This window comes from Mus caroli, chromosome 1, assembly GCF_900094665.2.
Source record: "Mus caroli chromosome 1, CAROLI_EIJ_v1.1, whole genome shotgun sequence".
NCBI classification, from domain to species: domain Eukaryota; kingdom Metazoa; phylum Chordata; class Mammalia; order Rodentia; family Muridae; genus Mus; species Mus caroli.
In genome coordinates, this window is record NC_034570.1 from 25,781,814 (window position 1) to 25,808,105 (window position 26,292).

The 26,292-nt window shown below is 38.8% G+C and overlaps 1 protein-coding gene across 9 annotated transcripts in view; it reads right to left on the minus strand.

Moving 5' to 3' along the window:
- Window positions 1-25,784, minus strand: part of Phf3 (PHD finger protein 3) — a 64,883-nt gene extending 39,099 nt beyond the window's left edge. For 2 of the 9 annotated variants that reach the window (XM_029483345.1, XM_021158708.2), the window contains exons 1-2: window positions 25,191-25,513; window positions 15,058-15,326 (exon numbers count right to left, since the gene is read on the minus strand). In XM_029483345.1, the coding sequence (XP_029339205.1) occupies window positions 15,058-15,301 (244 nt within the window). In that variant the 5' untranslated portion in view covers window positions 15,302-15,326; window positions 25,191-25,513. Of the gene's footprint in view, window positions 1-15,057; window positions 15,327-24,638; window positions 24,826-25,190; window positions 25,514-25,702 lie in introns of those variants that run through there. The other 7 variants (XM_029483373.1, XM_029483358.1, XM_021158718.2 and 4 more) reach the window with 6 other exon arrangements.
- Window positions 25,785-26,292: the final 508 nt, after the last annotated feature.

A 26,292-nucleotide genomic window follows, 5' to 3' on the forward strand; every position in this document is an offset into this window, starting at 1 on the left:
GTGAGGCAGTAGGAACTTGAAGAGGCGAAGCCTAGTGGAATGTCTTCGTGGAATTCTCAGTGTGTTCTTGAAAGGTGTTTAGAGGTGAAGGTCCCTTTTTCACCCTATTCCTTCCCAGGCATGAACTGAGCCTTTTTGCTACACCACACATTCTAACCATCATGTGTTGCTTCTCCAGACCTGAAAGCAAAGGGGCCAACTCATTGTGGACTGAAACCTACAAAACTTACCCAAAATAAACATTTTCCCTGTGTTAGCTGTCTACCTAAGATATTTGCCATAGTGGTGAAAACTGAACATACACTACGACATAAACACAAGAAAACAGAGACAAAGAAAGTCTTCAACTCTTAAAAGACATTTCTTCCCCACCAAGTAAAGCTTGAGCCATGAACACCACCTCAGGAAAGGGCTTCGGTGGTTGAATGCACAACACAACTACATAGAATATAAACTCCATGAGGGTAAAAAGTTTGCTTATGCCTTCTGATACAATATCAATGTCTGAACAGTAGCAGAAGTATGTGCTGTTCAATTTTAAGGACTAATGAGCACAAAACACCACAGATTACAATCACCTACCTCAAAATAACTTAGAACCTTTATGTTTTTCTAGATTCAATCCACTTAATCAAAAAGAATTAAATACCTCTATTAAATTATACAAGTGTTGAGTAGCCCATCACAAAGGAAACACGGAGTAGAAGGTACAGACATGTAAGGAAATAAGTAAGTAAAAGCCTGCTCCCTCAAAAACAGATACTATTTCTTTAGAATGTCTAGAAACTAAATTCTTTTTAAAACTACCATTGAAAGATTAAAGACAGGAAGAAGCCTTGACAGAAAACCAATCAACTCTGCATGAAAGTTGGCACCATCTAAGAAACATTTTATAATGTGAAAAACAACAAAATCCTGATCACTGCAATAAATATAGTGATATGGGCAAGAGCTTCATGAGGAAAAGGTAAATTATTGAGTACATTTAGTTTTGAAGCAACTATTCACATCTTGTGCAATCTACATCATATGTTTGGAAGTCAGTACATCCTGATAACTTTAGTACTTTCTGAGTACCATATATTACTCCTTTATCAGGTTCATTTCAGTTAAGATGCTCAATTCTACAGTTTTACATGCCAACAACTAATTTTTATTCCACATGTTTCTATTAAATTCTGTTTGCTAGCCTTTCAACTAGAAAAATGAATGGAATATAAAAAATAATGTTCTAAACTATGAAAAATGTGAGAAATGTATCATTCAATCATGATTCTTTTACCCAAGTACATTTATCTTGGACCTAATTGATTGAAAGACCAGGACCAGAAGCCTTACCTAGTAAAACAGTAGTTAACTATATTGCTAATAAAGAATGATACAAGCCGGGCGGTGGTGGTGCACACCTTTAATCCCAGCACTCGGGAGGCAGAGGCAGGCGGATTTCTGAGTCCGAGGCCAGCCTGTTCTACAAAGTGAGCTCCAGGACAGTCAGAACTATACAGAGAAACCCTGTCTCGGAAAACAAAAACAAAAAACAAAACAAAACAAAAGAATGCTACAAAGGCACTGTGGATACAGCTTGGTGGTGGGGCACTTGCTTGCCATGTGTAAGGATCTGTGTTCTATGGCCAGGATCACTATCACCGTGTGTGCGTGTGTCAGGGTTGAGGGGTGGGGGGGAGGAGAATGTATTTTCAAAAACAACTAAATCAGCATTTAAAAGCAAAATTTTCAATATGCTACTTCATAATGAACTCTTAGTTTACTAAAAATTTATGTGGAAATAATTTCCACAATTGTCACAAGAGCATCTCTGTGAGAGTAGTGAACACTATTCACCAATCCCAATCGTTTGCATCAAATTTATTATCAATATTGATCCTAATGCTAGAAAATATTTTTAAACAAACATTATCAACATCTTAATTTTCAAACTAACCTCTTTTTTATGAGTTTATTTTGGGGACACTGCATATTAGGAAATCTTTCATATTGAAATTGAGAGTAACCATGCATGAAACAGTAAAGAAAAAATAAAATGTGGCTGAGGCCAAAGCAAAAACAAAAGCCTCCCATTTTAAAATAATCAAAGAGCATTACTTCTACAACAGTAATGCACATGGCTAACAACCATTAACATATATCAAACTGGCTCCAGGAGAGATAATCTGTGTATAAAAGAGGGAAACCCCTGACCATCAGAACCAAGTATGGTGATGTATCCCTATAAAACAAGCACTCAAACGGAACACAGGACCCTATGTCCATGCTAAGACATTCTGCACATATTTTAGATCCACAATCTTTGTGACAATCAAAAAGGATAGGAGGCCCACGGCACGATGTTGGATATAACTATTTCACCAACATCAATTCTGAAATTGTTGACTGAATGCTGTTTGTCCTTTTCAACAGTCCCATCTATAAGAACTGCACACTACCTTGTAGGTGATAAAGAAATTTTAATTTAGTAATTTAATTCAGCAAATACACATGAATTAAAATAACGAGAAACTAGTCAGTGGTTATAACTGATGCCAGCAAGCACTGCCTATGGAGGCTTAGAACCCATTAAAGGGAAATCTGATGAGAAACTGAGTATCCATCCTAACAAAGCTATGGTTTTCAGATTGTGTGTTATCTTCACTACTGTGAGAGTAGTGAACACTATTCACCAATCCCAGTTGTTTGCATCAAATTTATTATCAATATTGATCCTAATGCTAGAAAATATTTTTAAGCAAACACTATCAACAACTTAATTTTCAAACTAACCTCTTTTTTATGAATTTATTTTGGGGACACTGCATATCAGGAAATCTTTCATATTGAAATTGGGAGTAACCATGCATGATAGTAACCAATGCAAGATATAGTGAAGTCCTAAAGAAGAGATTTCTCTTTCATCACTGTAGCCTAGTAAACCAATTTAACATAAAGAGTTCCACAATCAAACACAGTAAGATTTCTTTACATTATACATTAACTGAAGTTTCACCCATGAAGAACTCTTGTAAATATATTTAACCTGAACTCTACTCAAGCTTTTAATCCTCACTTTCACTTTGAAGAAAGTAAAGGAATACGACAAGCCAGATCACCTCACCTCCGTCAAACAGTGCAAAATGGCTGTAATGTAGCCCATTCTTGGGATAAGTCTTATTGTTTTCAAAAAGCATTGACCTGAAGGCTAAGGATGGATAAGGCAACTCGGTCTGTAGAGTTCTTGCTCAGCATGCAAAAAGCCCTGGATAAAGGGGAACCAAAATGGGGGTGGGGGTGGCACATATCTGCAATCCTAGAATTTGAAAGGTGGAGAGGGATTATCAAAAGTTCACAGCCATCCTCAACTACAAAGGGAGTTCCAGGCCAGTCTACAATATTGAAACTGCCTCAAAAAAGAAAAAGGAAAAAAAGTTATCAATAAAAGAGTGATTTCAGAAATGTTATACATGTACCTGATTTAAATAAACAAGATGAAAAATATAACTTGGGCACAAGTAGTAAACTTGAACCTGAATAGATAACTACATTAATATTATGTCACCATTTAGGTACAGAATTGTTCCTGAGTCCTTCCTGTAAGATATCGTACAGCTGCAGTGGGTGAACTCGAAAACTTCATACATGAGTAAAGCAAACAGAACCAAATATTAACAATGGTGAGTCCCAACAGAAGGCACCTGTGTACACACTATACCATCATTATCACTATGTATGAAAACCTCAAAATACAAATTTACAGTGAAAAACCTTTCTTTTTAAGAAAATAAATACTATCCTTATCTAGATATCAAAATAGCATATACTTGATTTCCAGTCCATTTTACTGTAAAACACATTTATAATGGCCTTTTAAAAGATATGCAAGTAGGTATACTTTAAAAGAAGTATAAAAAGTTGAAAAGACTAAGTGAAAGAAAAGAACCACTAAACTAACATGAAGGCGATTTGGTGACATATACCTACACCCCAGCATCTCTACAGAGATGAGGGATGGAATTCGGAACATAAACTAAGAGCTCACAGGCCCACTAGCCTAGAGTCTGGAAGTAGCAGGGACAGATTCCCAAATTATGCTCTGACAGGTACACTGTGGGGCAGCAGTGCCTACACTCGAAAACTCAGTCATTTTAATTAAAATCTCATTTTCTAAGGTACTGTAAATCTCAATGTGCAGAGGTGTCTTTAATCTCCACACTTGGGAGGCAGAGGCAAGAGGATTGCCATGAGTTTTGAGAGCAGTCTGGTCTACAGAGTCAGAGAGGTCCTGCCTCATAAAAAGAGGAGAGGTACAGTATGTTACACCAGCAGAATGGCTAACAATGGTGCTGGCCTCCCAGTCTGACTCCCTGACTTCAATCCCTGGAACACACATGACAGACGAACATAAGCAACTCCTAAAAGTTTTTCTCTGACTTCCGTATCTCCATATGCTCAACATGGCACAAGCAGGCACATGCATGTGCATGCATTCACGCACACACAATAAAAATTTATATATATAAATAAATATCTATATCAACATTTTTTAAAGTCAATGTCAATTATTTAGCAAAATTCAGGGGAATAATATATGAAGCCAGAATACACTAAAATCATACCTTAAATAAAATATCAGTTATATAATCCCTTATATACATTTTTAAAAAGATTTATTTTTAATTTTGTGTATGTATGTGTGAGGGTATTTGTTCATGCAAGTGTGGGTGTCCTCAGAAGCAAGATGGGCTTCAGCTGCCTGGAGCTGGAGTTCAGGCACTTACGAGCTGGGAACTGTACTCAGATGCTCCTATGAGCAAGCAAGTGCTTTTAGTTGCTAAGCTAGCTCTCTGCTCCCCCTACAGCAGCTTTAATGTCTTGTTAACCTGACGGGAGTATCTGTAACTAGATAATCAATGACCTAGAAGAAAAACTTCTTTTACCTTCCCCGAAAATCTAAATCAAAATTATTTAATCCAAGGAACACCCGAACCGTTGGGGGAACAGTCCCAGCCACACCATGTCCTGGAGAAACACAAAGAACCAAGACTCCTAAAGGAGAAAAATTGATGCCTAAGAACATGTTTGCCTCCACATTGCATTATTAATATAGTGCTCTCTAGATTTTAAAATTTTATTATAAACAGTAAGATTGTTTGCACTAATAGAATGGGAAATGACTTTTAAGATATACCACAGCAAGTTTTAATTCACAGCAAGGGCTTTAAAGAAGTTATTACTTTTAAGGATGAATTAAGCATTTTTATTTTACAAAGCAAGCTTAATGTTTTACAAATGAGACTGGTATTACAAACACAATGGCATCTTCCATTATGAAAAGATCTAAGCAATAAGTCATATTAGTCCCTTCCATAAAGATGACATTTTAGTAATCCACAGCAAACACCGTATATCAGTGGATGTCTAACCCTCCAACAGTCTGGGAGGTAGAAGTAGAACTATCAGGAATTCAGTATCACTAGGCTATTTAGTGAATTTAAGGACATCCTGCACTATATGAGACCCTGACTATAAAACAAGTGGAGAGTAACCAAGGAAGATACCTGACATGGACCTCTGGTCTATGCATGCACGCAGTTACGCACACACACCTGCACACACCTCTCCCCACACTGACACTTCCACAAAGAATGAAGCCTCAAGAAAGCAAGCAGTAATGTTGACACACATCTTCAAGGTTAAACACTACAATAATTCACTTTCTCCCTAAGTCATAACAAATGAAGATAAATGCTTATGATTCATGAAAGAGGTGAAAACTGGAACCAGCATAAAAGCCTTAGACAAGTGAAGCAGGGTCAACTTGGAAATTAGCCAAGTACTTCACTCACCTTGAATGACTCGGGAGTGGGAAGAAGCAGAGCACAAGTAAGTGGCAGGCAAGCTTGAAGCTACTAGTGACTGCTCAAGACCACTCAGCCAATCTTGTAACTGGGTGCATGTCCCTCACAGAGACTACATTTCCCAACCTACCTTCCTACCGATGTGACAATTACTCTCTAGACTGTGAAGCACAAGACGCACAATGTTAAATGAAGTTATTTCCACTCTCAGGTGAACCTGGCACTACTAAAACTGTGGTCAAATATTCTGAGTCCACATAACCCCATAAGTCAGTCAGAACTTTGGAGGAACTCCACAACAGCAACAGACACAGGAAAGAACAAAGGCTGCAAGATGTTGTTTCTGGTGGAGTCAGTAGGAGAGTGGGGAATGTCTAACTTTTTGAAATGTAAAATCCAGGTCATCAACAAGGCTTTCCTTCTTTAGAAACAGAACCTGCCACTACAAAGAAATTGCAAACCCAACTAGGTACATGAAACCACAGAACAGAGAAAATGAGCAGGTACAAGGCCCGGTACAAGGCCCGAGACAAGAATCCCCTGCAAGTTGCTGGAGTCCAGTCCCCACATCACTCCATCTTTGCTCAAGGCTCTGCTCAGCATCCTTCAAACCTAACAAAGGACTTAAAGATCTTTATCATTCATTGTTCTTCTTGACAGAAAAACATTAATAATTATGGAGTCAATTAGACCAACATAAAAGCAAGTTCAGAAAAACACCTCATGAATTCTTCACATAAAAAAGCAAGCAAGGACAGAAATAGCTCAGCATATAAAAACATTTAACATGCAAGCATGACAAAGAGTTCCATGAACAGAAAGGCTTTAGGAGAAAACTGACTACACCAAGTCACCCTCAACCACGTCCCTCCCACCATGGTACTCACACCCACTCACAACCACAAGGATAATAAACAATTGTAAAATTTTAAAAAAGAGCATCATAGACTAGGTGCTACTCTATTCAAAAATGCCCTTTGCCCCCACACACAGACACGAGTTCCACATTCTTTTGCTGTTCTTCACTGGGGAGAAGTTTTATTTGGAAAACGAGTTGTTTGTTTTTTAAGCTGTGAAACCCATGCTGACCTCTAGGTTCCAGCAATCCTCCTGCCTCAGCCAGAGTACGAGCACCAAGTTCAGTGCCTATAAATTTTTTTGTCTTTATTATATTTACTTCATGTCTATGTGTAGTATGCAAGCAAAGGTCAAGGACAACTGATGGGAGTTATTTCTCTCCTCCTACCATGTGTGCTCCACGATCTCAGGTAATCAGACTTGCCAGTGAGTTCCTTTACCCATGAGCCATCTCACTGGCCCTCACAATCCTAATAAATTCCACATTAACATGTATAAATACAAAATTACCAAACAATTAACTTAGAATATTCTCTTTTAATTATACTAGGAGCTCTGAATATGTTAAGTGTCAATGTTTAAAGCAGTATATGCAAGTATGATAAGCTTATTTAAATTCTAAGTTGAGAATACAGAGTATAAAAATAAATTTGGGAGTTTGAGATAGCTCAGTGGTAAAGATCATGCAGTACTCTTCCTTGAGGCCCAAGTTCAACTCCTAGTTACAACAGGTGCCTAACAACCACTTATAACTCCAGCTCCAGGAAGATCTAACAGCTATGACTGTTGCAGATAGCTGCAGTAACATGCAGATACCTATATGCACACATGTGTAAGTAAATGCACTCACAAAAAAAGGAGGGGGGTGGAATGAGACTAAAGCCAGGTACTGCGGTGCTAGTATCTGGAAGGCAGATGCAGGAGGGTTGTGGTCCCAGCAACCATACTTTCGACTAAAAGACTAAAGCTGTCAAATATAATCATTGTATATATCACAATTTCAGTATGCTCTAATAAACATTGGATCTTGTCCACACAAGGGGGCCCTTTTCTTTTCACATTTTATTATTGGAGTTGCCATCTCATATAGATACACAACCACACCAGGAATATGCTTCATCCTGATCTTCAGAGTGGTTACAAGAAATCAGCTTTATTAGAAAAAGGGCCTACAACAATTTAGCATTCAACAATGCCATCATTTTAGATACCCTCGGACTTTAACCAACTTTTTTTAAATGACTTCAGTTTTCCTCTTCTACTACCGTAACACATTTACACAAAGTTTAAGTCGGTAACAAAGCATGAGAACTTGAGAGAGGAATGGACAACAAAGCATGGTATGAACACAGAAGCTTCAGCTGAGAAATCTTCTAGGAAGACGCTCCAACTAAATAGATAAAGACCGAAAATCGGAGTATGAGGAGAAAGACCAAGGCATAAGGACTCCAGAAGCAGCAGGCAGCACTGTGGAGAAGATGGTAGCAAGGACTCTATAATGCTGCTTAACCTTGAAGAAAGCCCCAAGGATAATTATTCAACCAAAGAGGAACTTACTCTGTAAATTATCACCTTAAACTTGGGTTGTAAAACAAAAATCAGGGCCAAGTTACATGACCAACATAACAAGCCCTTCTGCTCTCCAATGCTGGGCATGATACAGAAATTTTCAGCTCACTTCTTGGCCCTGTCTTCCTTAAGGACAAGAGAGCAAACTCCTAGCTAAACAAACTACCGTTTCAACCCCTTTAAATTCCTACAATCTCACTTCCATGACAAAAGATAACAAACAGTATCACATACCATCCAGGAAAGGCTGTTTGAAAAGAACTTAAAAACCCATCTTGAGATTGGGTTACACTAGTTACTCTTCATTAGTTCCATAGTACTGCTTATATGGGGACATACTGAGAGACATTTTTAAAAAAAAATCTATGTTCAAAAGATAATAAAGCCTATGGTCTCTGAAAGTATACTGTTAAAGAGTGCCATTTATTACACATTAAAATAAAACTCTGGACAGAAATTCTAGTTTAGTGTCCAAAACAATTTTACTCAAAGCACTAGGTTTTGTTTTTTTTACCGTGAAGATTTCTATGCTTCTGTGAGAATCTACAGCAGGGTCAGACGCCACACACTGGCAACACACCTACAGGACACCTGCTCACTGTCTGGCCTCCTGGTCCAACACCCTGTCTTGTCTTTTATTTCTTTCAAGTAAAGATTACTAAGTAACCACTTCTCTACTGCCTGTATGAATAACATATATATATATATATACACACACACACACACACACACACATTCAGAGAAGTAAATTGTTTCATTTAATTCTTGTCTTTGTTAATGATGTGAAGAAGCCATGTAATGTAAGATTAATGTATATATGGGATATACATAATGCATATATGAGATTAAACACAGAAATGTTACACTGTGGAAAGGGGCTAGGATTTGACTCTACTTTTCTACAAACCAGGTCCTGCCTAATTCGTGGCTGCTGACACAATACACAAGACTACCAAGACAAACAGTCTTGTTTGTGGCAGAAAAGAACCCAGATTATGATAATAGTCGGTGCCTCTGACCTCTTCCAGTTTCACACAATAACACCCAAGAATACCTTAGCTGGATATCTGCATCAAAAGTGATCTAAAGCAATAAACAGGGGTGATATATTTATTTATTGCTTTTGTAATGGACCTATCACCTCTTTGGAATAAAGGATGTGATAAGGAACTTTATCATTCAAGGTTGCTAGCTGACATCCCAACTGTAGGAAATGATCCAGGAATTCCTGCTCTAACAACACAGCTCAGGAACATTCGAGCCACTGCTACACTATCTCCTCCAACAAAGGCATGTAAAGACATAACTGCCTTATAAAATATACTCAAGTCATCAAAGCTGCTATTTCTCTACTAAAGGCTAAGCTCCATAATAACGGAAGCAAATTTTCTTTTATTCACTTTTGTGTATCTGTAGTCTGGTAAATGACCTAGCACAAAACTCACATTCAACAAATGAATACAGCTCAAAATACATCACTTTAAACAAACAAACAAACAAAAATGCTGTACTTTGGAAGGCTGAGGCAGGACTGTGACAGTTTCAGGGACAGCAGACCTCTACCCTGAAATAACAACTGTCTGACACATAACATTTTGGGCAGCTTGTAGTACCCCCTGGTACTTATTAACTGCATATTTTTAAGAGCATCTATTTGCACAATCAACTGAATCACTAAGCTAATTGTTCTGTATGTATCTTTCCTCCCAACATCCCCTTATAAGAATAAGCTATTGCAGACTTTATTAATCTCCCCTAAACCCAGTATTAAAAAAAAAACTAGTCTCTTTATCCTTCTAAAAAACATATTTTAAAACTCTATCCTAATTGAAAATAAAACCAAATGAAATTTGAGAACCAGCTTTAGAGTCCTGATTATAAGAGCATTCAACTATATAAGCAGCAGAAAACTTAAGATACTACACCAAAGTGTATGGTGGCTTTTTATTAATGAACCTGATAAATAACAATATAGAAAGAAATAGAAACCTGTTGATAAGTGCTGTGATTTGAATGAACACCCCCACCCCCAAGTGTTTGCGCACTTGGTCATCAGTCAACAGTATTGTTTGGTTCCAAGGCTGTAGCCTTGCTGGAGAAAGTATATCACTGGGGCAGGCTTTGGGTGTTTAAAGTCTCACCCCTGCTTCCTGGTCTCCTCTCTGCTTCCTGTATGCAGCTGTCAGATGATAAGCTGGCATCTGATACTGGCCCTCAGCTGTCAGGTCTTCCCAATCATCACTCTGCAACTGTGAGCCAAAATCAATCTTTTCCTCCTTAAATTGCTCTTGGTCCTGGCACTTTACTGCAGCAATAGAAAAGTAACTGACATAGTTACTGTGTGTACAGCTACAGCTCTTAAGGTTTCCTAAGATGTAATGAAATATGTCCAGTAAATCACTTCTACCTAGCACCTGGTACGTTAATATGGAGGCACTAACCATTTATCAGCTACCTTCAAAGACATCCTCTGTAGAAAAGGAACTAGGGGCTTTCTTCATAAACTGCCTCTGCCCAAAAGCTCACTTTAAAACACTGCCCCAAAACTCCTGAGACTGAAATAACTCTCTGACAACAAATACGAAGCAGTAACTTAGGAGTGAGCTAACACAGTTGTTAAGTTTGGTGCCTTGAAATGGTGATTAATTTTCATCAACGTGGCCAGGATATGATACCTAGATAGTCAGTTAAGCAATACTGAGTACATTTTTTAGAGAGACTAAATAACATTTAAACTCTGAATAAAACAGATGCCCCCCTCAACTTCATTATCTAACAAGGCTTATACCCACGCACTGACTTACAAGGAAAACCTTTCCCTAACCTGAAATAAAAGGAGAAAACAGCACAGATGCTACTTACTAGTAAAGGCTTCTCACTCTGCTTCTTACTGGCTCCCCAAGGTACTACAGACGATCTGACTAACGATCCATTATTCCACAGTAAAACTCCACTAAATTTCCTACTTACCATCAAAAGATCAACACCAAAACAATCCAACATTTGGGGAATGTTCCCAACACTACTGCAAAGGAAAAATAAATGCAGAGGAATGTAAATTGCTGTCTGTACATAGGTAAGGTCAAGCGAACTATATATATAAGGCTAGAGCCTGTGACTGGGCAATGGAAAAGGGAGGCAGGGGGCTAGGAGTTTTATAGAGAGAGGACAAGGGACAGATGGGAGGACAGAGAAAGATGGAGGAAGAGGATAAACAGCATCTATGTGGCTTGAAATAGCCACAGGTAACTATGCATAGAATAATATAGGGCAATTTGTCCAATCTAGGTGGGCAGCTTATATCAATATCAACTATTCTTTGTGTGGATGTTGTGTGGGTTGAGAATTTACTGTTATAAATCTAACTGATAATTTACAAGCCTCTGCAGTTTTGATTTTCCTGGGTCACAGGGATTTGTGACAGCCAGCCTTGCAGCTCCCAATGAGGGAGAGGAGATCACGTTACTGCATAGCTGGCATTTAGCGTGGATTGTTTTTTTTCATAGTTACATGCAACAGAGGAAAACTACTGTCCCTGTGACACTAGGATGCCATTTAAAATGTTCTTAACAGCTTTCACAATTCAATTTTTAAAGAAAATATGGCAATATATATCAAAAAAGCAAAACTTTAGAACAAGTTTTATAAAAAGCCAGAGTAAAAAAGATGTTAAAAAAAAAAAAAAAAAAGTAACAATTATTACAAAGCTCCAAAGAGAGAATATGCGGATATGGAATAAAGTAATGAGAAATTTGTCAACACAAGTCTGTCTCCAAGAGGATGTGTTTGATCATCACACACTGTGTATAAGTACTGAAACCACATTAATCTATGAATATGCATAAATATGCTAATCTTACAAAGAAACTGCCAAAAGTGGTACTAAATCATACTACTGCTAAGAGACTTCTAAGTCACTATAAACCCAGCACCCTGCTCAGAAGTAAATTAGCACAAGCAAAGATTTTGGTGCAACAGGATCTTTCTCTGTGTTCCTAAGTGGACTGGAATTACCATCTACCCCAATCTAGCATGGAACTCCTGACAATCCTCCTACCTCAGCCTCTCAAACACTGAGATTACAGGCATGAGTTCCTATAGATAACAAAAATACAAACCACCAAACTCTGTCAACAACACAAGAAATCTCTAAATAGCCACAGAGACAACCAGGTTCAGTACAACAGAGAAAAAGATATTCCACTTACTCCATTTGCTATTTTTACAGCACTTAAAAAAATGGAAAGTTACAAAATAACCAGTCTACAGTCTTCACTGTCCTAAGAAACACAGACAGGACATTTCTGTTCCTGCTTACCTCCCATCAAGACCATCAGTAAAAACCTATGTCATGTTCATAACAAAAAAACTCAAAGTAATTTATGAATAGCTGGAAAAGTTACTCTCCATAAGGCATTTTCATTAGATTCTAGTTAAGATTACTTCTTTGAAAGTCTCCTAAATTTAGTATTATTCCAAAATAAAAATTAAAAAATGTTTTCCATTTTGGAATCATTAGAAAACCAGTGGGTTTTTGACTAAACCAACAAGCTCAAAAGACAAAAAGAGCCATGAACCAAATCCCCTAACTGCTTAGCAAATAGTGAAATTTAAACAATCCTAAAAGGGGCTTTACCGTTTCTGTAATGTCTTTCCGATTCTCCTGCATGACTTAAAAGTATGTATCATACACATATGAATATGAAAGTTCATTCTATAGACCTAAGGTAAATACAGCCAACAAATTAATGAGAATATTTTGACTAAGCATTATTAACAAGTATAATACAATCTTCAAAAATACATATTTCAAGAAAGGAATTTTATTGCTTTAACTAGAAAAGAAACGTTCCCTAAAACTGAAGCCTTTTTACATCAGTAAAAAATTTTACATCAACAGAAATTATCATTTAAAAAGATATCTCATAGAGTCAACAGAAATACTAAGATTACTAATGAGTCAGAGTTTTGTAAGTACAACTGTCAAGTAAAATGCTAACCATACTGATTCCACATCCTTCAAAACATTATCAGTGGTGACTATAATTCCAACATGTGCACAGGTATGAAATGGTCTTCCTGATTGTGGACTAAACCAGTCAATTGTATATGGAAAAACAAAGGTTATCAAAGTACTTAACAGGAAAGATATGTAACTACCCACAGACACAGGCACCAAGGTTTAAAATAAAAGTTGCATAGCCACATATACGAAATAATTGTAAAGTGTTAAAACACTTGTAATACAAGTAACAAAATGACCTATGCGATAACAACACAATACAAATCATTTCAGAGATACACCTTCAACAACATGTCAATTCAAAACACTTGAGTATTAAGGAGTGACTGAAATGAGTCCTAGTAACCAGTGTTGAGGTCTTCAGGCAGCATGATCTGAGTCAATGGCAATCCAGACATTCGAAACATTCAGTTACTATATAAATTTAAAATACTGGACAAAAATATTAAAAACAAATAGTAAAGACACTGAAAACATATTTCAGGAGTAGTATAAAGTCATTAGCACAAACCAGTACCACATAAACCTGTGAACTACTCTGGGAAGGAGTCAGGGGTTCTCTTGACTTTGAGACAGGGTCTTAATATGGAACTCAGTCTGGCCATGATCTTAAAATCCTCCTGCCTCAGCTTCCCAAGTGCTGGGATTATGGCCATTCACCATTATACCCAATTCTAAAGACACTTCATTAAAAATACTTGAGCCTGACAGAAAGTTACTCCTTACTCTTTCAGCTGCTTCAACTACAGACTAGAGAGCAGTGCTTTCTAACCGTTTAAAGCACATGAGTGTTTCAATGTCTAAGAAGTCACTTACATAATAAAACTACAGGCTAGGCTCAGACCTGACAAGTGATGGGTTATTTGCCTGGCATGTGCAAGGCCTTGGGTTCAATCTCAAGTAAGTAAATAAATAGGTAAATACCAGTAGAAAAAGTAAACCAGGCACAGTAATCTTCTACTCAGGCAAAAGGATTGCATGAGCCCAGAAAGTAGAGGCTAGCCTGAGGCAACACTTGAGACCCAGACAGCCTCATAAAAAGAATTTTGTAAAAAATAGGCAAATTAGTTTTCATCATTCATTTAACCAAATAACTTTAAAATTATTACCTTACCACATAATGAAGAAGTTAATAAGATACTTTGCAATCTTCTTTCATATCAAATATCCAAAATTTAATGTGGATATCACTTTACAGCACATCTCAACTGAAACTAAATTAATTTACGGTAATATTACACTTGGCTAGTAGTTACTGTACAGAACAGCATAGTTTTTGGTCTGGCTTTGCAATAGACATACAAAGTATCAAAGTCTCTGTGATTAGAACCAAGAAAACTATGAAAGCTGAAGATGTGTCAATTCAGCCTTCATTCCTCACTCTAGCAGGCCCTGTATGGCACTGTCCCATTTGCCAGACAACCTCTTTTTCCAGCATGAGTCCCAATTTTCACATGTTCTAAAGACATAATTATTAATAGCAACCCCTTTCCTCCTCACAAATATCCCATTCTGAGTGCCAAGTTACCTGGTCACTCTACCTACATCTATAACATCCTTGACAATAACTCTGTACACTGCTTAGAAGAAAATGTAGTTGAAATTCTCTAAACTGATGCCTAGAAAAGAGACTCTAAATTTAAAGGAAAGAACCCTAAATGCACTACACTCATTCTTAAAAAAGAAAAGGAAAAAAGATGCTGCTGAAAAGTCTTTATTTTAAATTGCAGACTTAAAAAAAAAAAAAGTAAGAATTACCTGTTGAACAAGGCATCTGGAAATTGGGATCATTGCTATCCAAAACAGGCAAACAGAACTGGTTACTTGCAGATCCTAGCATAGGATCCTTATCGCTGAGCATGTTCTTCAGCGAGTCCTCTAAGACATTTTGACTTGTACTAAAATCCTCACAGACTTCATTCTCCAGGTTGGATCCTAGAAATAGGGCATCATCTAAGTGTTCAGTAGGAATTAAATGATTAAATGTATCAACTATATCCATGAAGACTTCTGTGTGTCTTTCAACCCTATAGAAAGACAAAAAAAATACCATAAGAAATAAAGCTATCAATTGAAAATAATCACCTAATACCAAATTATTTTAATAATTTTGAATCTAAGAACACACTTCTGAATTTGTTGTTCAAAAAACCCTCACTGATTTTTAGAATATACATTTGGAAACGTGAATCAAATTTTTACTGAATGACCTTTGTTTACCATGCATATAGGATATTATCTTACCAGAAATCCTACTAAATGTCTTACTAAATTCTTTATTTTTAGAATTATATAGTTCATTCTTTTGACATATCTGAAAGAATTGTTTCAACCATAAGACTGTGTTTTAACCATAACATTTTCATAAAGAATAAAACAATGCTTTTACAGTGAGTCCACATAAAATAGCTAAAATTCAATTACTTAAATTATGGTCCACAACTACTAAAAACCATTGAGTAGCCTTGTTTTATTTACAAAGCATTAAAATTATTCACACATAACACAGAGAGACAACCCCACCCCTGTGGAATTAAAAGAAATATTAACACAAGAAACCCAAGAAAGCACAAGTTTATATACACATGCACAAAGCTGTGCACATACACACACTTTCTCCATGGGTCTTTTTGTAGGAGAAAACAAGATAAATGACAAGAAAACAATCACATCATATACTGAAATTTATTTTAGTGAGTTATGTGGGATTTACACACATGTCCAAATAGTCTACCAACATACAATTTTACCAACACACAAGCATTCAGCCAAAGTTATTCCAAGGAGCCTCAATTATCAAAAACAATTATTTTTATGAATGGTTTTAGATAAAATTAAACCAGTTAGAAAATCACACTGATCACCTACAATATCTTGTGCTCTACATTTTCAAAGCTTTTTACAATAACTTTAAATCTACCAAAACTTTCTTAACCTGGCTTGAAATCTCCCTGCTTAAAAATGAGAGGAAAAGCTGGGTGAGGTGCTGCACACCTGTAAGCCCAGGAGTCGGCAGGGTCAGGAACCTGAGGCCAGCCTGGCCCACAAGCTAAATTACTGTCTAAAAAAAGGGAGGTGTGCAGTTCCCATAGAAAGCTACTGAATACATATTATATGCAATACTTTGGTAAGCATTTCATCTGCATGTGTATAACTTAATCCTCAATGATAAAAAGAATTCGATAATATGCTCGTTTAACAAGGAAAATGTAGTTAAATAATTGAAAGGCCTTCCTCAAAGTCATCCAGTTCCATAGTCCATACCTAAATACCTATTCACACTTAATACCGAGCTTAGGTGCTACAAAGACTTGACTCATTGAAGGCTGTTGAAAAACAATTTCTCAGCCAATTAGTGACTGGGGCTGAAGATTAGGACGAAAGACTGAAGAATAAATGCAAAGTTAAAGGAATGACAGAAATGTCCTAAATCTTAATTATTGTAATAGTTTAGAAATATCCTATCATTCTTCAAATGGAAGAAGACCACAAATTCAAGGCTAGCCTTGGCTACATAAAGATCCTGAAGGCAGCCTGGGTCAATAAGACCCTGTTTTAACAACATATTTCCCATGTCAAAAGTGAGTGATTTGAGAGACAGAGAGAGAGAGAGACAGACAGACAGACGAATTAAGAAGGATTAAGCACACTAAACTCCTTAAGATAGGTCGAATTTTCCAGTATGGTTCTTCACTAGACTTCGGAAACATTGTCAAGATCCTATGATCCAACACTAAAAAAGATTGTGTATAATAAATAAGGTTGCATTTCTTTAACAATATTTTTTTCTTTTCTCATCAAATGTTTACTATGCAGCTACCACTCCACGAGACACCTTGGCAGACCAGTCAGATGAGAATCTTTTCAGACAGAAAACAAAAAGATGCCCAAATTTATGGGTCCAAAAACCACAATTTCCATAGAACTATACTAGTACTCTATGGAATATATTTTAAGGGAAATTGATATAAACTAATGAGGCTACTTTCTTAAAGTGGGTCCTATTAGATTTGCACACAATTCAATAAAGAAAAAAATAGCAAAACAGTGGACAGCAAACCAACACTCAAGCTATGTTGAAAATAACATTTATCACAAGTGTAAAATCTAAGAAATTGGTTTCAGCTCTTAAGTACGTAGTATCAACTATAACTCATGCTGAAGAGCTAGCTTTTAGGGCTTGGCTAAAGCACGTACTGCTCTAGCAGAAGTTCCCAGCACCTATGTCCAGCATCTCCAAAAAGATGGTCTCTCCACGTGCAGCCCAAGACTAACACAAAATTTAAAATGCACATTAAAAATAATTCCTGCTAATTAGAAAACCAATGTTAACTACCAAAATATTAACTAACTTAAAATAGCTGCATTAATCTATGTGCAATGTGGACTGACAAGCAGAGAAAAAGTACAGTTCTGGAAAAGCCGGTAAAGTCTGAGTAAAGTGTGCTTCAGTTAAGAGGCAGCTGTTTGCTCGGAGAGGCACTAATACTACATCTGAAAGCAGTGACATGCATGCATTAAAGCCATATACAGGGTATGTAGGACTCTCAGCCTGCTTTGCAGCTTGCCTATAAATCTAAAAGTACTCCAAATTAAGACAGCTTTCAAACAAAAGAGAACATTGGAATAGCAAGTAAGGTAAAAGAAAGGCAGGTCTATTAAAAAAAAAAAAAAAGGTATTTTCAGAATCTTTAGTAATTATATAGCTGCTTGGTACAAACAAATTTCTGTCTCTTACACCAAGGTTTTACTTAAATACTTCCTTTCATTGGTAGTTTAAGCAAAACACACAATCTATCATCTTTTTAAAATGGCTCATGGAATGCATACAGTTAAATCATCGGTAAATCGAGATTATACATGCTAAAATCTGAAGTGATTTCTGGGTTCAGAGTCACATCCATTATTTACAAACAATAAAATACACATAGTTGTCACAGAATTGGATAATCATAATTCAAACCATTCCTTCATTTATTCACTCACTCACACAAAAATTTATTACTGACTACAAAGGAAAACCAATAAATGTCTGCACTCACAGTCCAAGCCAGATTACAGACAAATGTACTAAAATATAAATATCAGCAGACTGTCAATACTGGAGGGCTGCTAATAGGATCCCAGGTGAGGGACTGGAGAAATGGCTCAGCGATTAAGAACTCTAACTGATCTTCCGAAGGTCCTGAGTTCAAATCCCAGCAACTACATGGTGACTCACGACCATCCGTAATGAGATCTTATGCCCATTTCCGGTATGTCCGAAGACAGCCACAGTGTGCTTACATATAATAAAAAAATAAATCTAAAAAAACAACAACAACAACAAAAAAAACCCACAGGATCACAGGTGAACACTCAGGTAGTAAGTAGACAATATCTGACCTGAATTCTGAAAGCTCAAGAGAAGAAAAATGCTGCTCATTACCAATAGCTGAGTTCCGTTCTACTGAACCACTCAGACTCATAACACAATTAAAATCATGAGTACTAATGTAGTAAGTAAAATTTACTCTACGCCCAGCGATACTTCCAATTTTAAAATGCTCTGAGGATTAGACTGCAGTTAAATTAAATTACATTAAATAAAATCAAAATGTTATTTTTTTCTCTGCTTCAGGTATGAAGAGAATAGGTAAAAAATTACAAAGTATCAAAATAATTACCTTAAAAAACTGACTTTAAGATTTCATTGTAAATGTCTTTCTTTTAGCTGGGCCTATTGGCTTTGGCAGGCAAGCACTAGATAATTTCAAAGTCAAACCCTGCCTGAGCTACAGAATACATTTGTGTTCAAGGTCAACCCAGGCAACTCAGTGAGACTGTCTGGAAATACAGGTCAATGGTTGAGTTCTATACCAATACCTATATCAAAAGTCTCAAACAGAAATCTCTAAAGCAAACCTATGTAAAATATATTTCATCCTCTATTACTTTTTTAAAGCCTTTCAGTAAATCCACACCAGTATCAAAGTTGGGAGCTGGGTTTTGGGATATGACTGTAATTCCAGCACTGAAGGGAAGTAGAAGGGCAGAGCTCAAGGCTACCTTTGGCTAGCCAGCCTGGGAAGAGACACATCTATTAAAACAAAAAAAAAGCCTCAAAAAGAGAGAGCCTAGAGACTACACAATGAGCTTCAGCGGTCTCATGCAGACTACATATGTCCATGCACACATGTAAGAGGTAGCATGAACAAACAAAAACTCTCCACTCCATTCAGTGGCTGACTGTTTAAATGAGAATGGCCCCCACTGAGTGGAGTGCTTGAATACTTGGTCCTCTGTTGGATCATGATTAGGTGTGGCCTCGCTGAAGGAGGGGTCACTGGTGGTGGGCCCTCAGGTTCCAAAAGCTCAAGCCATTCCTAGTTATCCCCTCTCACTCTCCAGTCCTGTCCTGCCTCCTGCTTTTGGATCAAGCTGTCAGCTCTCAGGGCTCCTGCAGCCATGTCTCTTTCTGCCATCATGAACTCATAAGACCTGTCAATTGTTTTTTGTTATAAGTTGCTATGGTCACGGTGTTTTGTCATAGCACTAGAAAAGTAACTAAACCACAAGGACATTATAGAACTTATGAAAAAATTTAAACATGGTAATACTAATTGGAAAGGAGCATTTTATATGTATGATAGTGAAGGTCTTACTATGAAAATAACATTTTACTGCAAACCTAAAGAGAAGTAGTGACCAATTCTGTATAAGGGAAATCCAGGCAGAGACCTAGAATAAAGCAAAACCCTAGAAAGGGATCATATTTGATGCTTTCCAGCTCTAACATAATAGTTTTAACTATTTAAATTTGATTTAAACTTGAAATCAAGCAATTTGATCAGGCATGCTTAGTGAGAAAAAATTTCTAACAGGCAGCTGTAGAAAAAGTACTATGGCCTTAGCAGAATATAAACTGTGCTGTATTCTTATTTACTGTCAAGCTGCACAGGCTTCAGACCTCTTTCCACACTGTGAGTAGGAGACAGGCTCTTGAAGCCCAGGCTGGCCTCAGTTAACCCTTCTGCCTCTGCCTCCCTACACTAGGTACTCCAGGTATGGGTCATAAGGAACAAATTATTCTTAATTATTCTTAATTCTTAACTATACCCGCCCAAAGAACATTTGGCCATGCTCAAATACCTTTACTGTCATAACAGCTAGAAAGGGTTCCACAAGGATCTAATAAATACACTATAATGCCCTCATACAAGCCCATATTGCAAGGGCTAGGGGCCGACAGACAATATGAGCCACGAAATGCTCCTCTAAAGTCATTCATTTACAGCAATATATTATAATCCCAATTTATTAGCAAAGATAAAAGTGCTTGATAGAGTAAACATTGAAGCAAAAAGCTGAGCCGTGAGAAATAGCCCATTCAAGATTTACTACACTTACCTATCCTACTGCCAACTATTTACTATCCAGAGAGCTGGAAGAAGTTGTCCATGGCACTGTGCTATCTACTCCTCACAATCACACTATTAGGCAGGAACTACTGTCATTATTATCGATTTATAAGAAAGGTGCTACAGCCTCCAAGTTACACCTAGTCTTCAGTGTAAGCACAGAAGAGTTTTAAACTCACTGGTATGACATTAAGGTCATTTCTTAAGGAGTGATATAAAAACATCATGGATAAGGAGGTAGAGTTGGCTGCTCTTCCTTACACAGGACCCACGTCCGATTCCCAGCACCCACATCCTTGCTTAGAACTGTAACTCAAGTCCCAGGGGAACTAAGACTCTCTTTTTGGCCTCTGTAGTAGGAAGTAGGCACAAATGCAGACAAAGCACCCACACAAATTAAAATTATTTTAAAATTTTTAAAAAATCTATAGATAAATACTAGGTTATCTCTCTAGAATAGTCAAAGAAAACTGAAATATTTAGGTACAATCCTATAAGTAACTGCTCTACAAACTTCAAATTCTGTTTCAGTTATATGAATTAGAATCTACCAGCAAAACCTCATAAAGGGAAACATGACCATTAAGTCTGTGTGAATTTACCCAATAAAACAGATAAATGGCACTCTGCCTACGAGGACCCCAAAGACTAAAGCAGACCTAGGAACTTAGAGAAAGAACTAGCAGGCAGAAGCTGAACCTGGCAAAATCAGAACTGGACCAGTCAAAAGTAATAAAAGGAAAAAGTTCTTTTCAAATTTTACCGTCATTTCATATTTTACATAGCATTCAACAGCGGTACAATTTTGAATTAAGTGCAGAAGTACCGTCATAGAATGGGTACTAACAGCCAGACCAACATACACTTAGCACTTAAATATCAGAGTCTGTAAGGTGGGTACAATTATTATGTCTCTTCTATAGAAGAGCAATTCAAACTCAAATGGTTATGTAATTTTCCAAAGCTCATATGCCCAATATCCTCAAAATACAATACAGGCAGCATGATTTCTGAGCCAGCACTTCTACATTTTATTTTATGCACTCGCCTTACATAAAACATTGTTTCTATAACTTTAATGACACAATAAAATCTGTAAAATTACTAAACAAATACCCCGCTTTCCTTTCAAAATAAAGCAGGAAGTATGTACTTTGCCACACTATACACATAAAAAGCAATATGGCTACACTCAGTGCATATGCACGCATCGTCTGCAGGAAAGGTAAGCTTCCCAGCTGGAGTTCTAAATGTATTTTCTCCCTACTCCTTGGTTTCACATGTCCACCCACACTAATACCAATTACAGTATTATGCTTAGCCTGTCTATGTCATCTACCAGGCCACTCAAAACTGTCTGATATATGTGATTATGTCAACAGATGAAAACTTCTGGGCAATATTTAAGTCTCAACTATTTTCTTAGAGCTTTTCTTCACAGTGCAAATGATCAAAAATGTAATTCCTGAAGTATGGAGGTGCCCACCAATACAGGCAGATCTCTGAGTTTGGGCCCACCACTCTATACACTGTACTTCAGGCCAGTCAAGGCTATGTAGTGAGATACTGTTTGAAATAATACTTATCTCTAACAAAAAAAAAAAAAAAAAAATGTCTAAACATAATGCATGGTTCTTGGCAATTCATACAATGCTTTCCTAACACTTGACTTGCCTCCTTAAATCTTAATACACTGATTGCTTCTCTAATGTCTTTAAATCCTGTTTTTTGGTCACAGCTGCTTAGTTTCAGATACTTCTAACCAAATCAGTGCTCTGCTATCTCCTAGTACACGTAATCAAGCAACAATTACTACCAGTGTGCTGGATAGAGGCAGGTGGATCTTTGTGAGGTCAGCCTGGTCTACAGAGATCCAGGACCTCCACAACTACACAGAAAAACACTGTCTCGAAAAACATAACAACAACAACAACAACAAAAAAGAACAAAAAGAAAAAAGAAAAGAAAGCAAAATGCATCAGAAAAGAAACACTGTATGACCTTGCCAAGGAATCCAGTTATTACCTATTTTGACACCTGAAACAAAAATGTAGGCCTGCTTTTAATTAATAAAGAAGTTTTCTAAATATCTCAATATAAATAAACATCTCAACACACTCTCTCTCTCTCTCTCTCTCTCTCTGTCTGTCTGTCTGTCTCCTTTGGTTTGTATCTGTGCTGGATCCCACTTATAGCTATCCTCAGCCATATATATGAACATAGCAGTATAGATACAATGCTGTCTGCACAAGTGTGAGTTATTATTTTCCTACCTGAAAACTGGCCTTCCTCTTCTCCATTTTATTTTTGCTTTGGTTTTGTTGTTGTTGTTGTGTTTGTTTGTTTGTTTGTTTGTTTGCAAGTTCACTTTCTCCCCTGGACCAAGGCAGCTGCTCTCTCCAATGATAAAGACTCACAGCAGAGCCCTCCAATACAATGCTTTCAAACTTTCTGACATCAAATTCAATGTGTATATGTGCATGTCTGTGGGAGTGTCTGTGTCTCCCTATGCATATGCCTGTGTATATGTACGATTCTCCAAAAATCTAAACTCTTAATAGGATTTTATGACTGGACAGCGAACTGTCACTTGCTGCCTTCCAACTTTTGCCAATAATATACAGACCAAAAGCTCTCAAACTTTTCTTCACTTCGCTGATTCTAAAACAGAATATAAGTTAAAATTTTTAGTAATGTAGCTTTAGCTAAAATAGTTTCAACTTCTCTAGCCTAAAATTCTTAATCTAACTTAATTCCTACCTACATTTATAGGCCAGTTTTTTCTTATGGCATATGAAAATATACAGCATACAAATGTACCTAAGAAGCTTACCCATATATAACTAATGTGGTGCATTAGATAGCACACTGTTCTTCCACTAGGAAGCATGAGCACTCTAACCAATCACACCACGAATGCTCTTCAGGAAACGCCAATAAAGTGTACAACAGGCAGGAGAAAACTTCAGCCCTACCAGTGAGCCACTTGTCCTCTTGACAGGTCACTGGCACAACTATAAAAAATAAAACTTAACATTTCCGGTCTTAATTCTTTTTAAATGGCCCATTTCGCCTATGCAACAAGTCTTTCTGCTGCTAATGAATTATCTCTGTGGCTTCATCAGAGCAAAGGTTCCTCAAGGTTCTGCTTCAATTCTGTTGTCATTGAGAACAGAGTTCTCACATACAAGTAAGTGGTCATGAAATGACAATGAGGAGGTAAGAATTATTGTGAATACAAATGGCGGGCAAAGAGAACAGTGGGAAGAAAAACTACCATCTAAGTATGTCAGATGCTAAGGATTACTGTTTGAAATAACTGGTTTTTCTCTCAACATCTTCTGTGCTCTGAAATAGCACTATAAATTAAAAACATAAGGATGCTACAACAGAACACTTCCTGTTTCTTTCATCTGTCTCTTTTAACAACTAAATATAACCTACATTTTCAAAATGCCAAACTCAAGAATTTTTTAAAAGGCAGGAACCGAGATGTTGGTTTGGAAATTGAAAACACAAGACAAAGTTTGATGGCAAAATACTAACTAAATACAGCAATACAATTTGCTGTGATCAGATTTTTTTTAGTGTAAAATAAGGTAGCAAAATTCATAACGTGGGGCAAGTCTAGATTGTTCGATCCTTTTTTAAAAATACCTGTCCGGAGAATGAAGATTAACATCGGGCCGACATTAAAGCACTGCTACCTCCCTCAAACCACAACCGCTCTCTACTAATGGTTACTCAATAGCAATAATAAACACACATTCAAATTGTAACAACTAGGAAACCTCATTTAGCTACCCAGAGACAGGGAGAAGAGGCACCTGGGGGACAGAGCCTCTGGCTGGAGCGTGCTACAACACTCTCTCCTCTCCCTGGGTACCCCACCCTCGCCCGGTGTCAGATGATCAGTTATTTAGCACCATTAACACGTACTTATCGACTAGTGGTTCATTAAATTACACGTCCTGTCGGCAAGCAGGACTCTTCGGGCTTCCCATTTCAAACTAGTCAAAAGGAGCCGGCCCACAGTCCCGGTCCCCAGCACAAAAGCGCGCGATCCCCGGAGATCCGCAGCCTCAGGCACCCCCGATGCGGGGACGGGGACCGGCCTCGGCGGGGACCCTGGCCGGCTGCCAGGCTCCGCGAGCGGGCTGCGGCCACCGCGCCGGGGACCCGGGGCCTTGGAACCCGGAGTAGCCCGCGACGCCTGCCCGCGCGGCGGCGACGGAGACCCGGCACGCTCGCGGGCGAGAGCCGAGGCCCGGCGATCGCGCGGAGGCCGCGCCGTCACCGCCGCTCCGGGCTCGCGGTCCAAACGGCGGGGCAGGCTGGGGCGGGGCGGGGCGAGCCGGGGAGGCCGAATGGGACGCCCGGGAATATCAGGCGGCCGCTGCGCGAGGTGGGGGTGCAGGGAAAGGACCCGGGCCGCCCGCGTGGGGGGAGGGAGGCTACCGAGTGCCCGTCGCGGCGGGCGCCGCCACTCACCCGCTCCGCAGACGAGCGCTGCCACCGGCAGCCAGAGGAAGATGGAGGCCGCGGGGCCGCGGAGGAGGGGGCCGCGGAGGGGGTGCGCGCAGGGCGTCGGCGTTGCTGCCTCGGCTCGGGGCTCCCCGGCCCGCGCCGCCGCGGTGACGACACTACGGCGGGCCTGCGCTCCGCCCTCCCCGTCCGAGCTGCAGTCGCTGCTTCCCTGAGCCCCGGGGTCGCTCGCCTCGTGGAGCCTGTGCGGCGCCACGAGAGCCCGCAGCCATCGGCTTGCGGCGGCGGCGGCGGCGCGGGAGCAGGAGCGGGGCCGCGTCACGTGACGCCACTGTTTACCGTTCCGGGGGCTGGGGCAGCGGCGCCGCGCCTGCGCGCTAGAACCTGCGCGCAGTCGCCCGGGAGGCTCTGCCAGGCCTCTGCGGCCGAGCGGGGAACACACGCTGGTTGCTACTCGAGTAGCAGGAAAACGGACAAGGCAGAGCCGACCTGTTTCCCCGATTAGTGCTTGTACTTACTGAGTGTCAGATGAAAATGGAACCGTTAAGCCTGAATATTCCTGGTGCCGCTGCCCCCACCCTGCAGCCGACTAGCTGGGACGGTCTCAGAATTCCAAATGCCTAGTTCAAGAAAACGTTCCTGGGGGCGGGGGGAGGGGGGATAGGCGTGGTTCATCACAGTGCTGGAGAGGCAGAGGCATTCATATCTTCAAGAGTTCTAGGCCAGCCAAGGCTACATAGTGACTCACCCTGTCTCTAAAAAGAAACATTCCTGAATACCAAAAAGGGGGGAAAAAAAGGAAAAAAAATTCTTGGTAAGCAGTCTTCAAAATACGATCTGCAGTCCTTGGACGACCTCTGCAAGATGTTACCTTCCAGAAATACCTTATTCCTCTGACCATAATGAGTCAAAGTTTCTTGCAGAGAACCGGTTAAACACACTTAAAGTTTTCAAACAGCCTTGATACATTGTAGTAGGATCTATCATAGCATCTGTGACAGACAATAGCTCTTAGGGTTACTTTTTGTTATCTCTTAAATGGTTTTTTTCTTAAGTTTCCAAAGTATCAATAGACACAACTATAAGGTAAAACCCCTGGAGTCCTTCA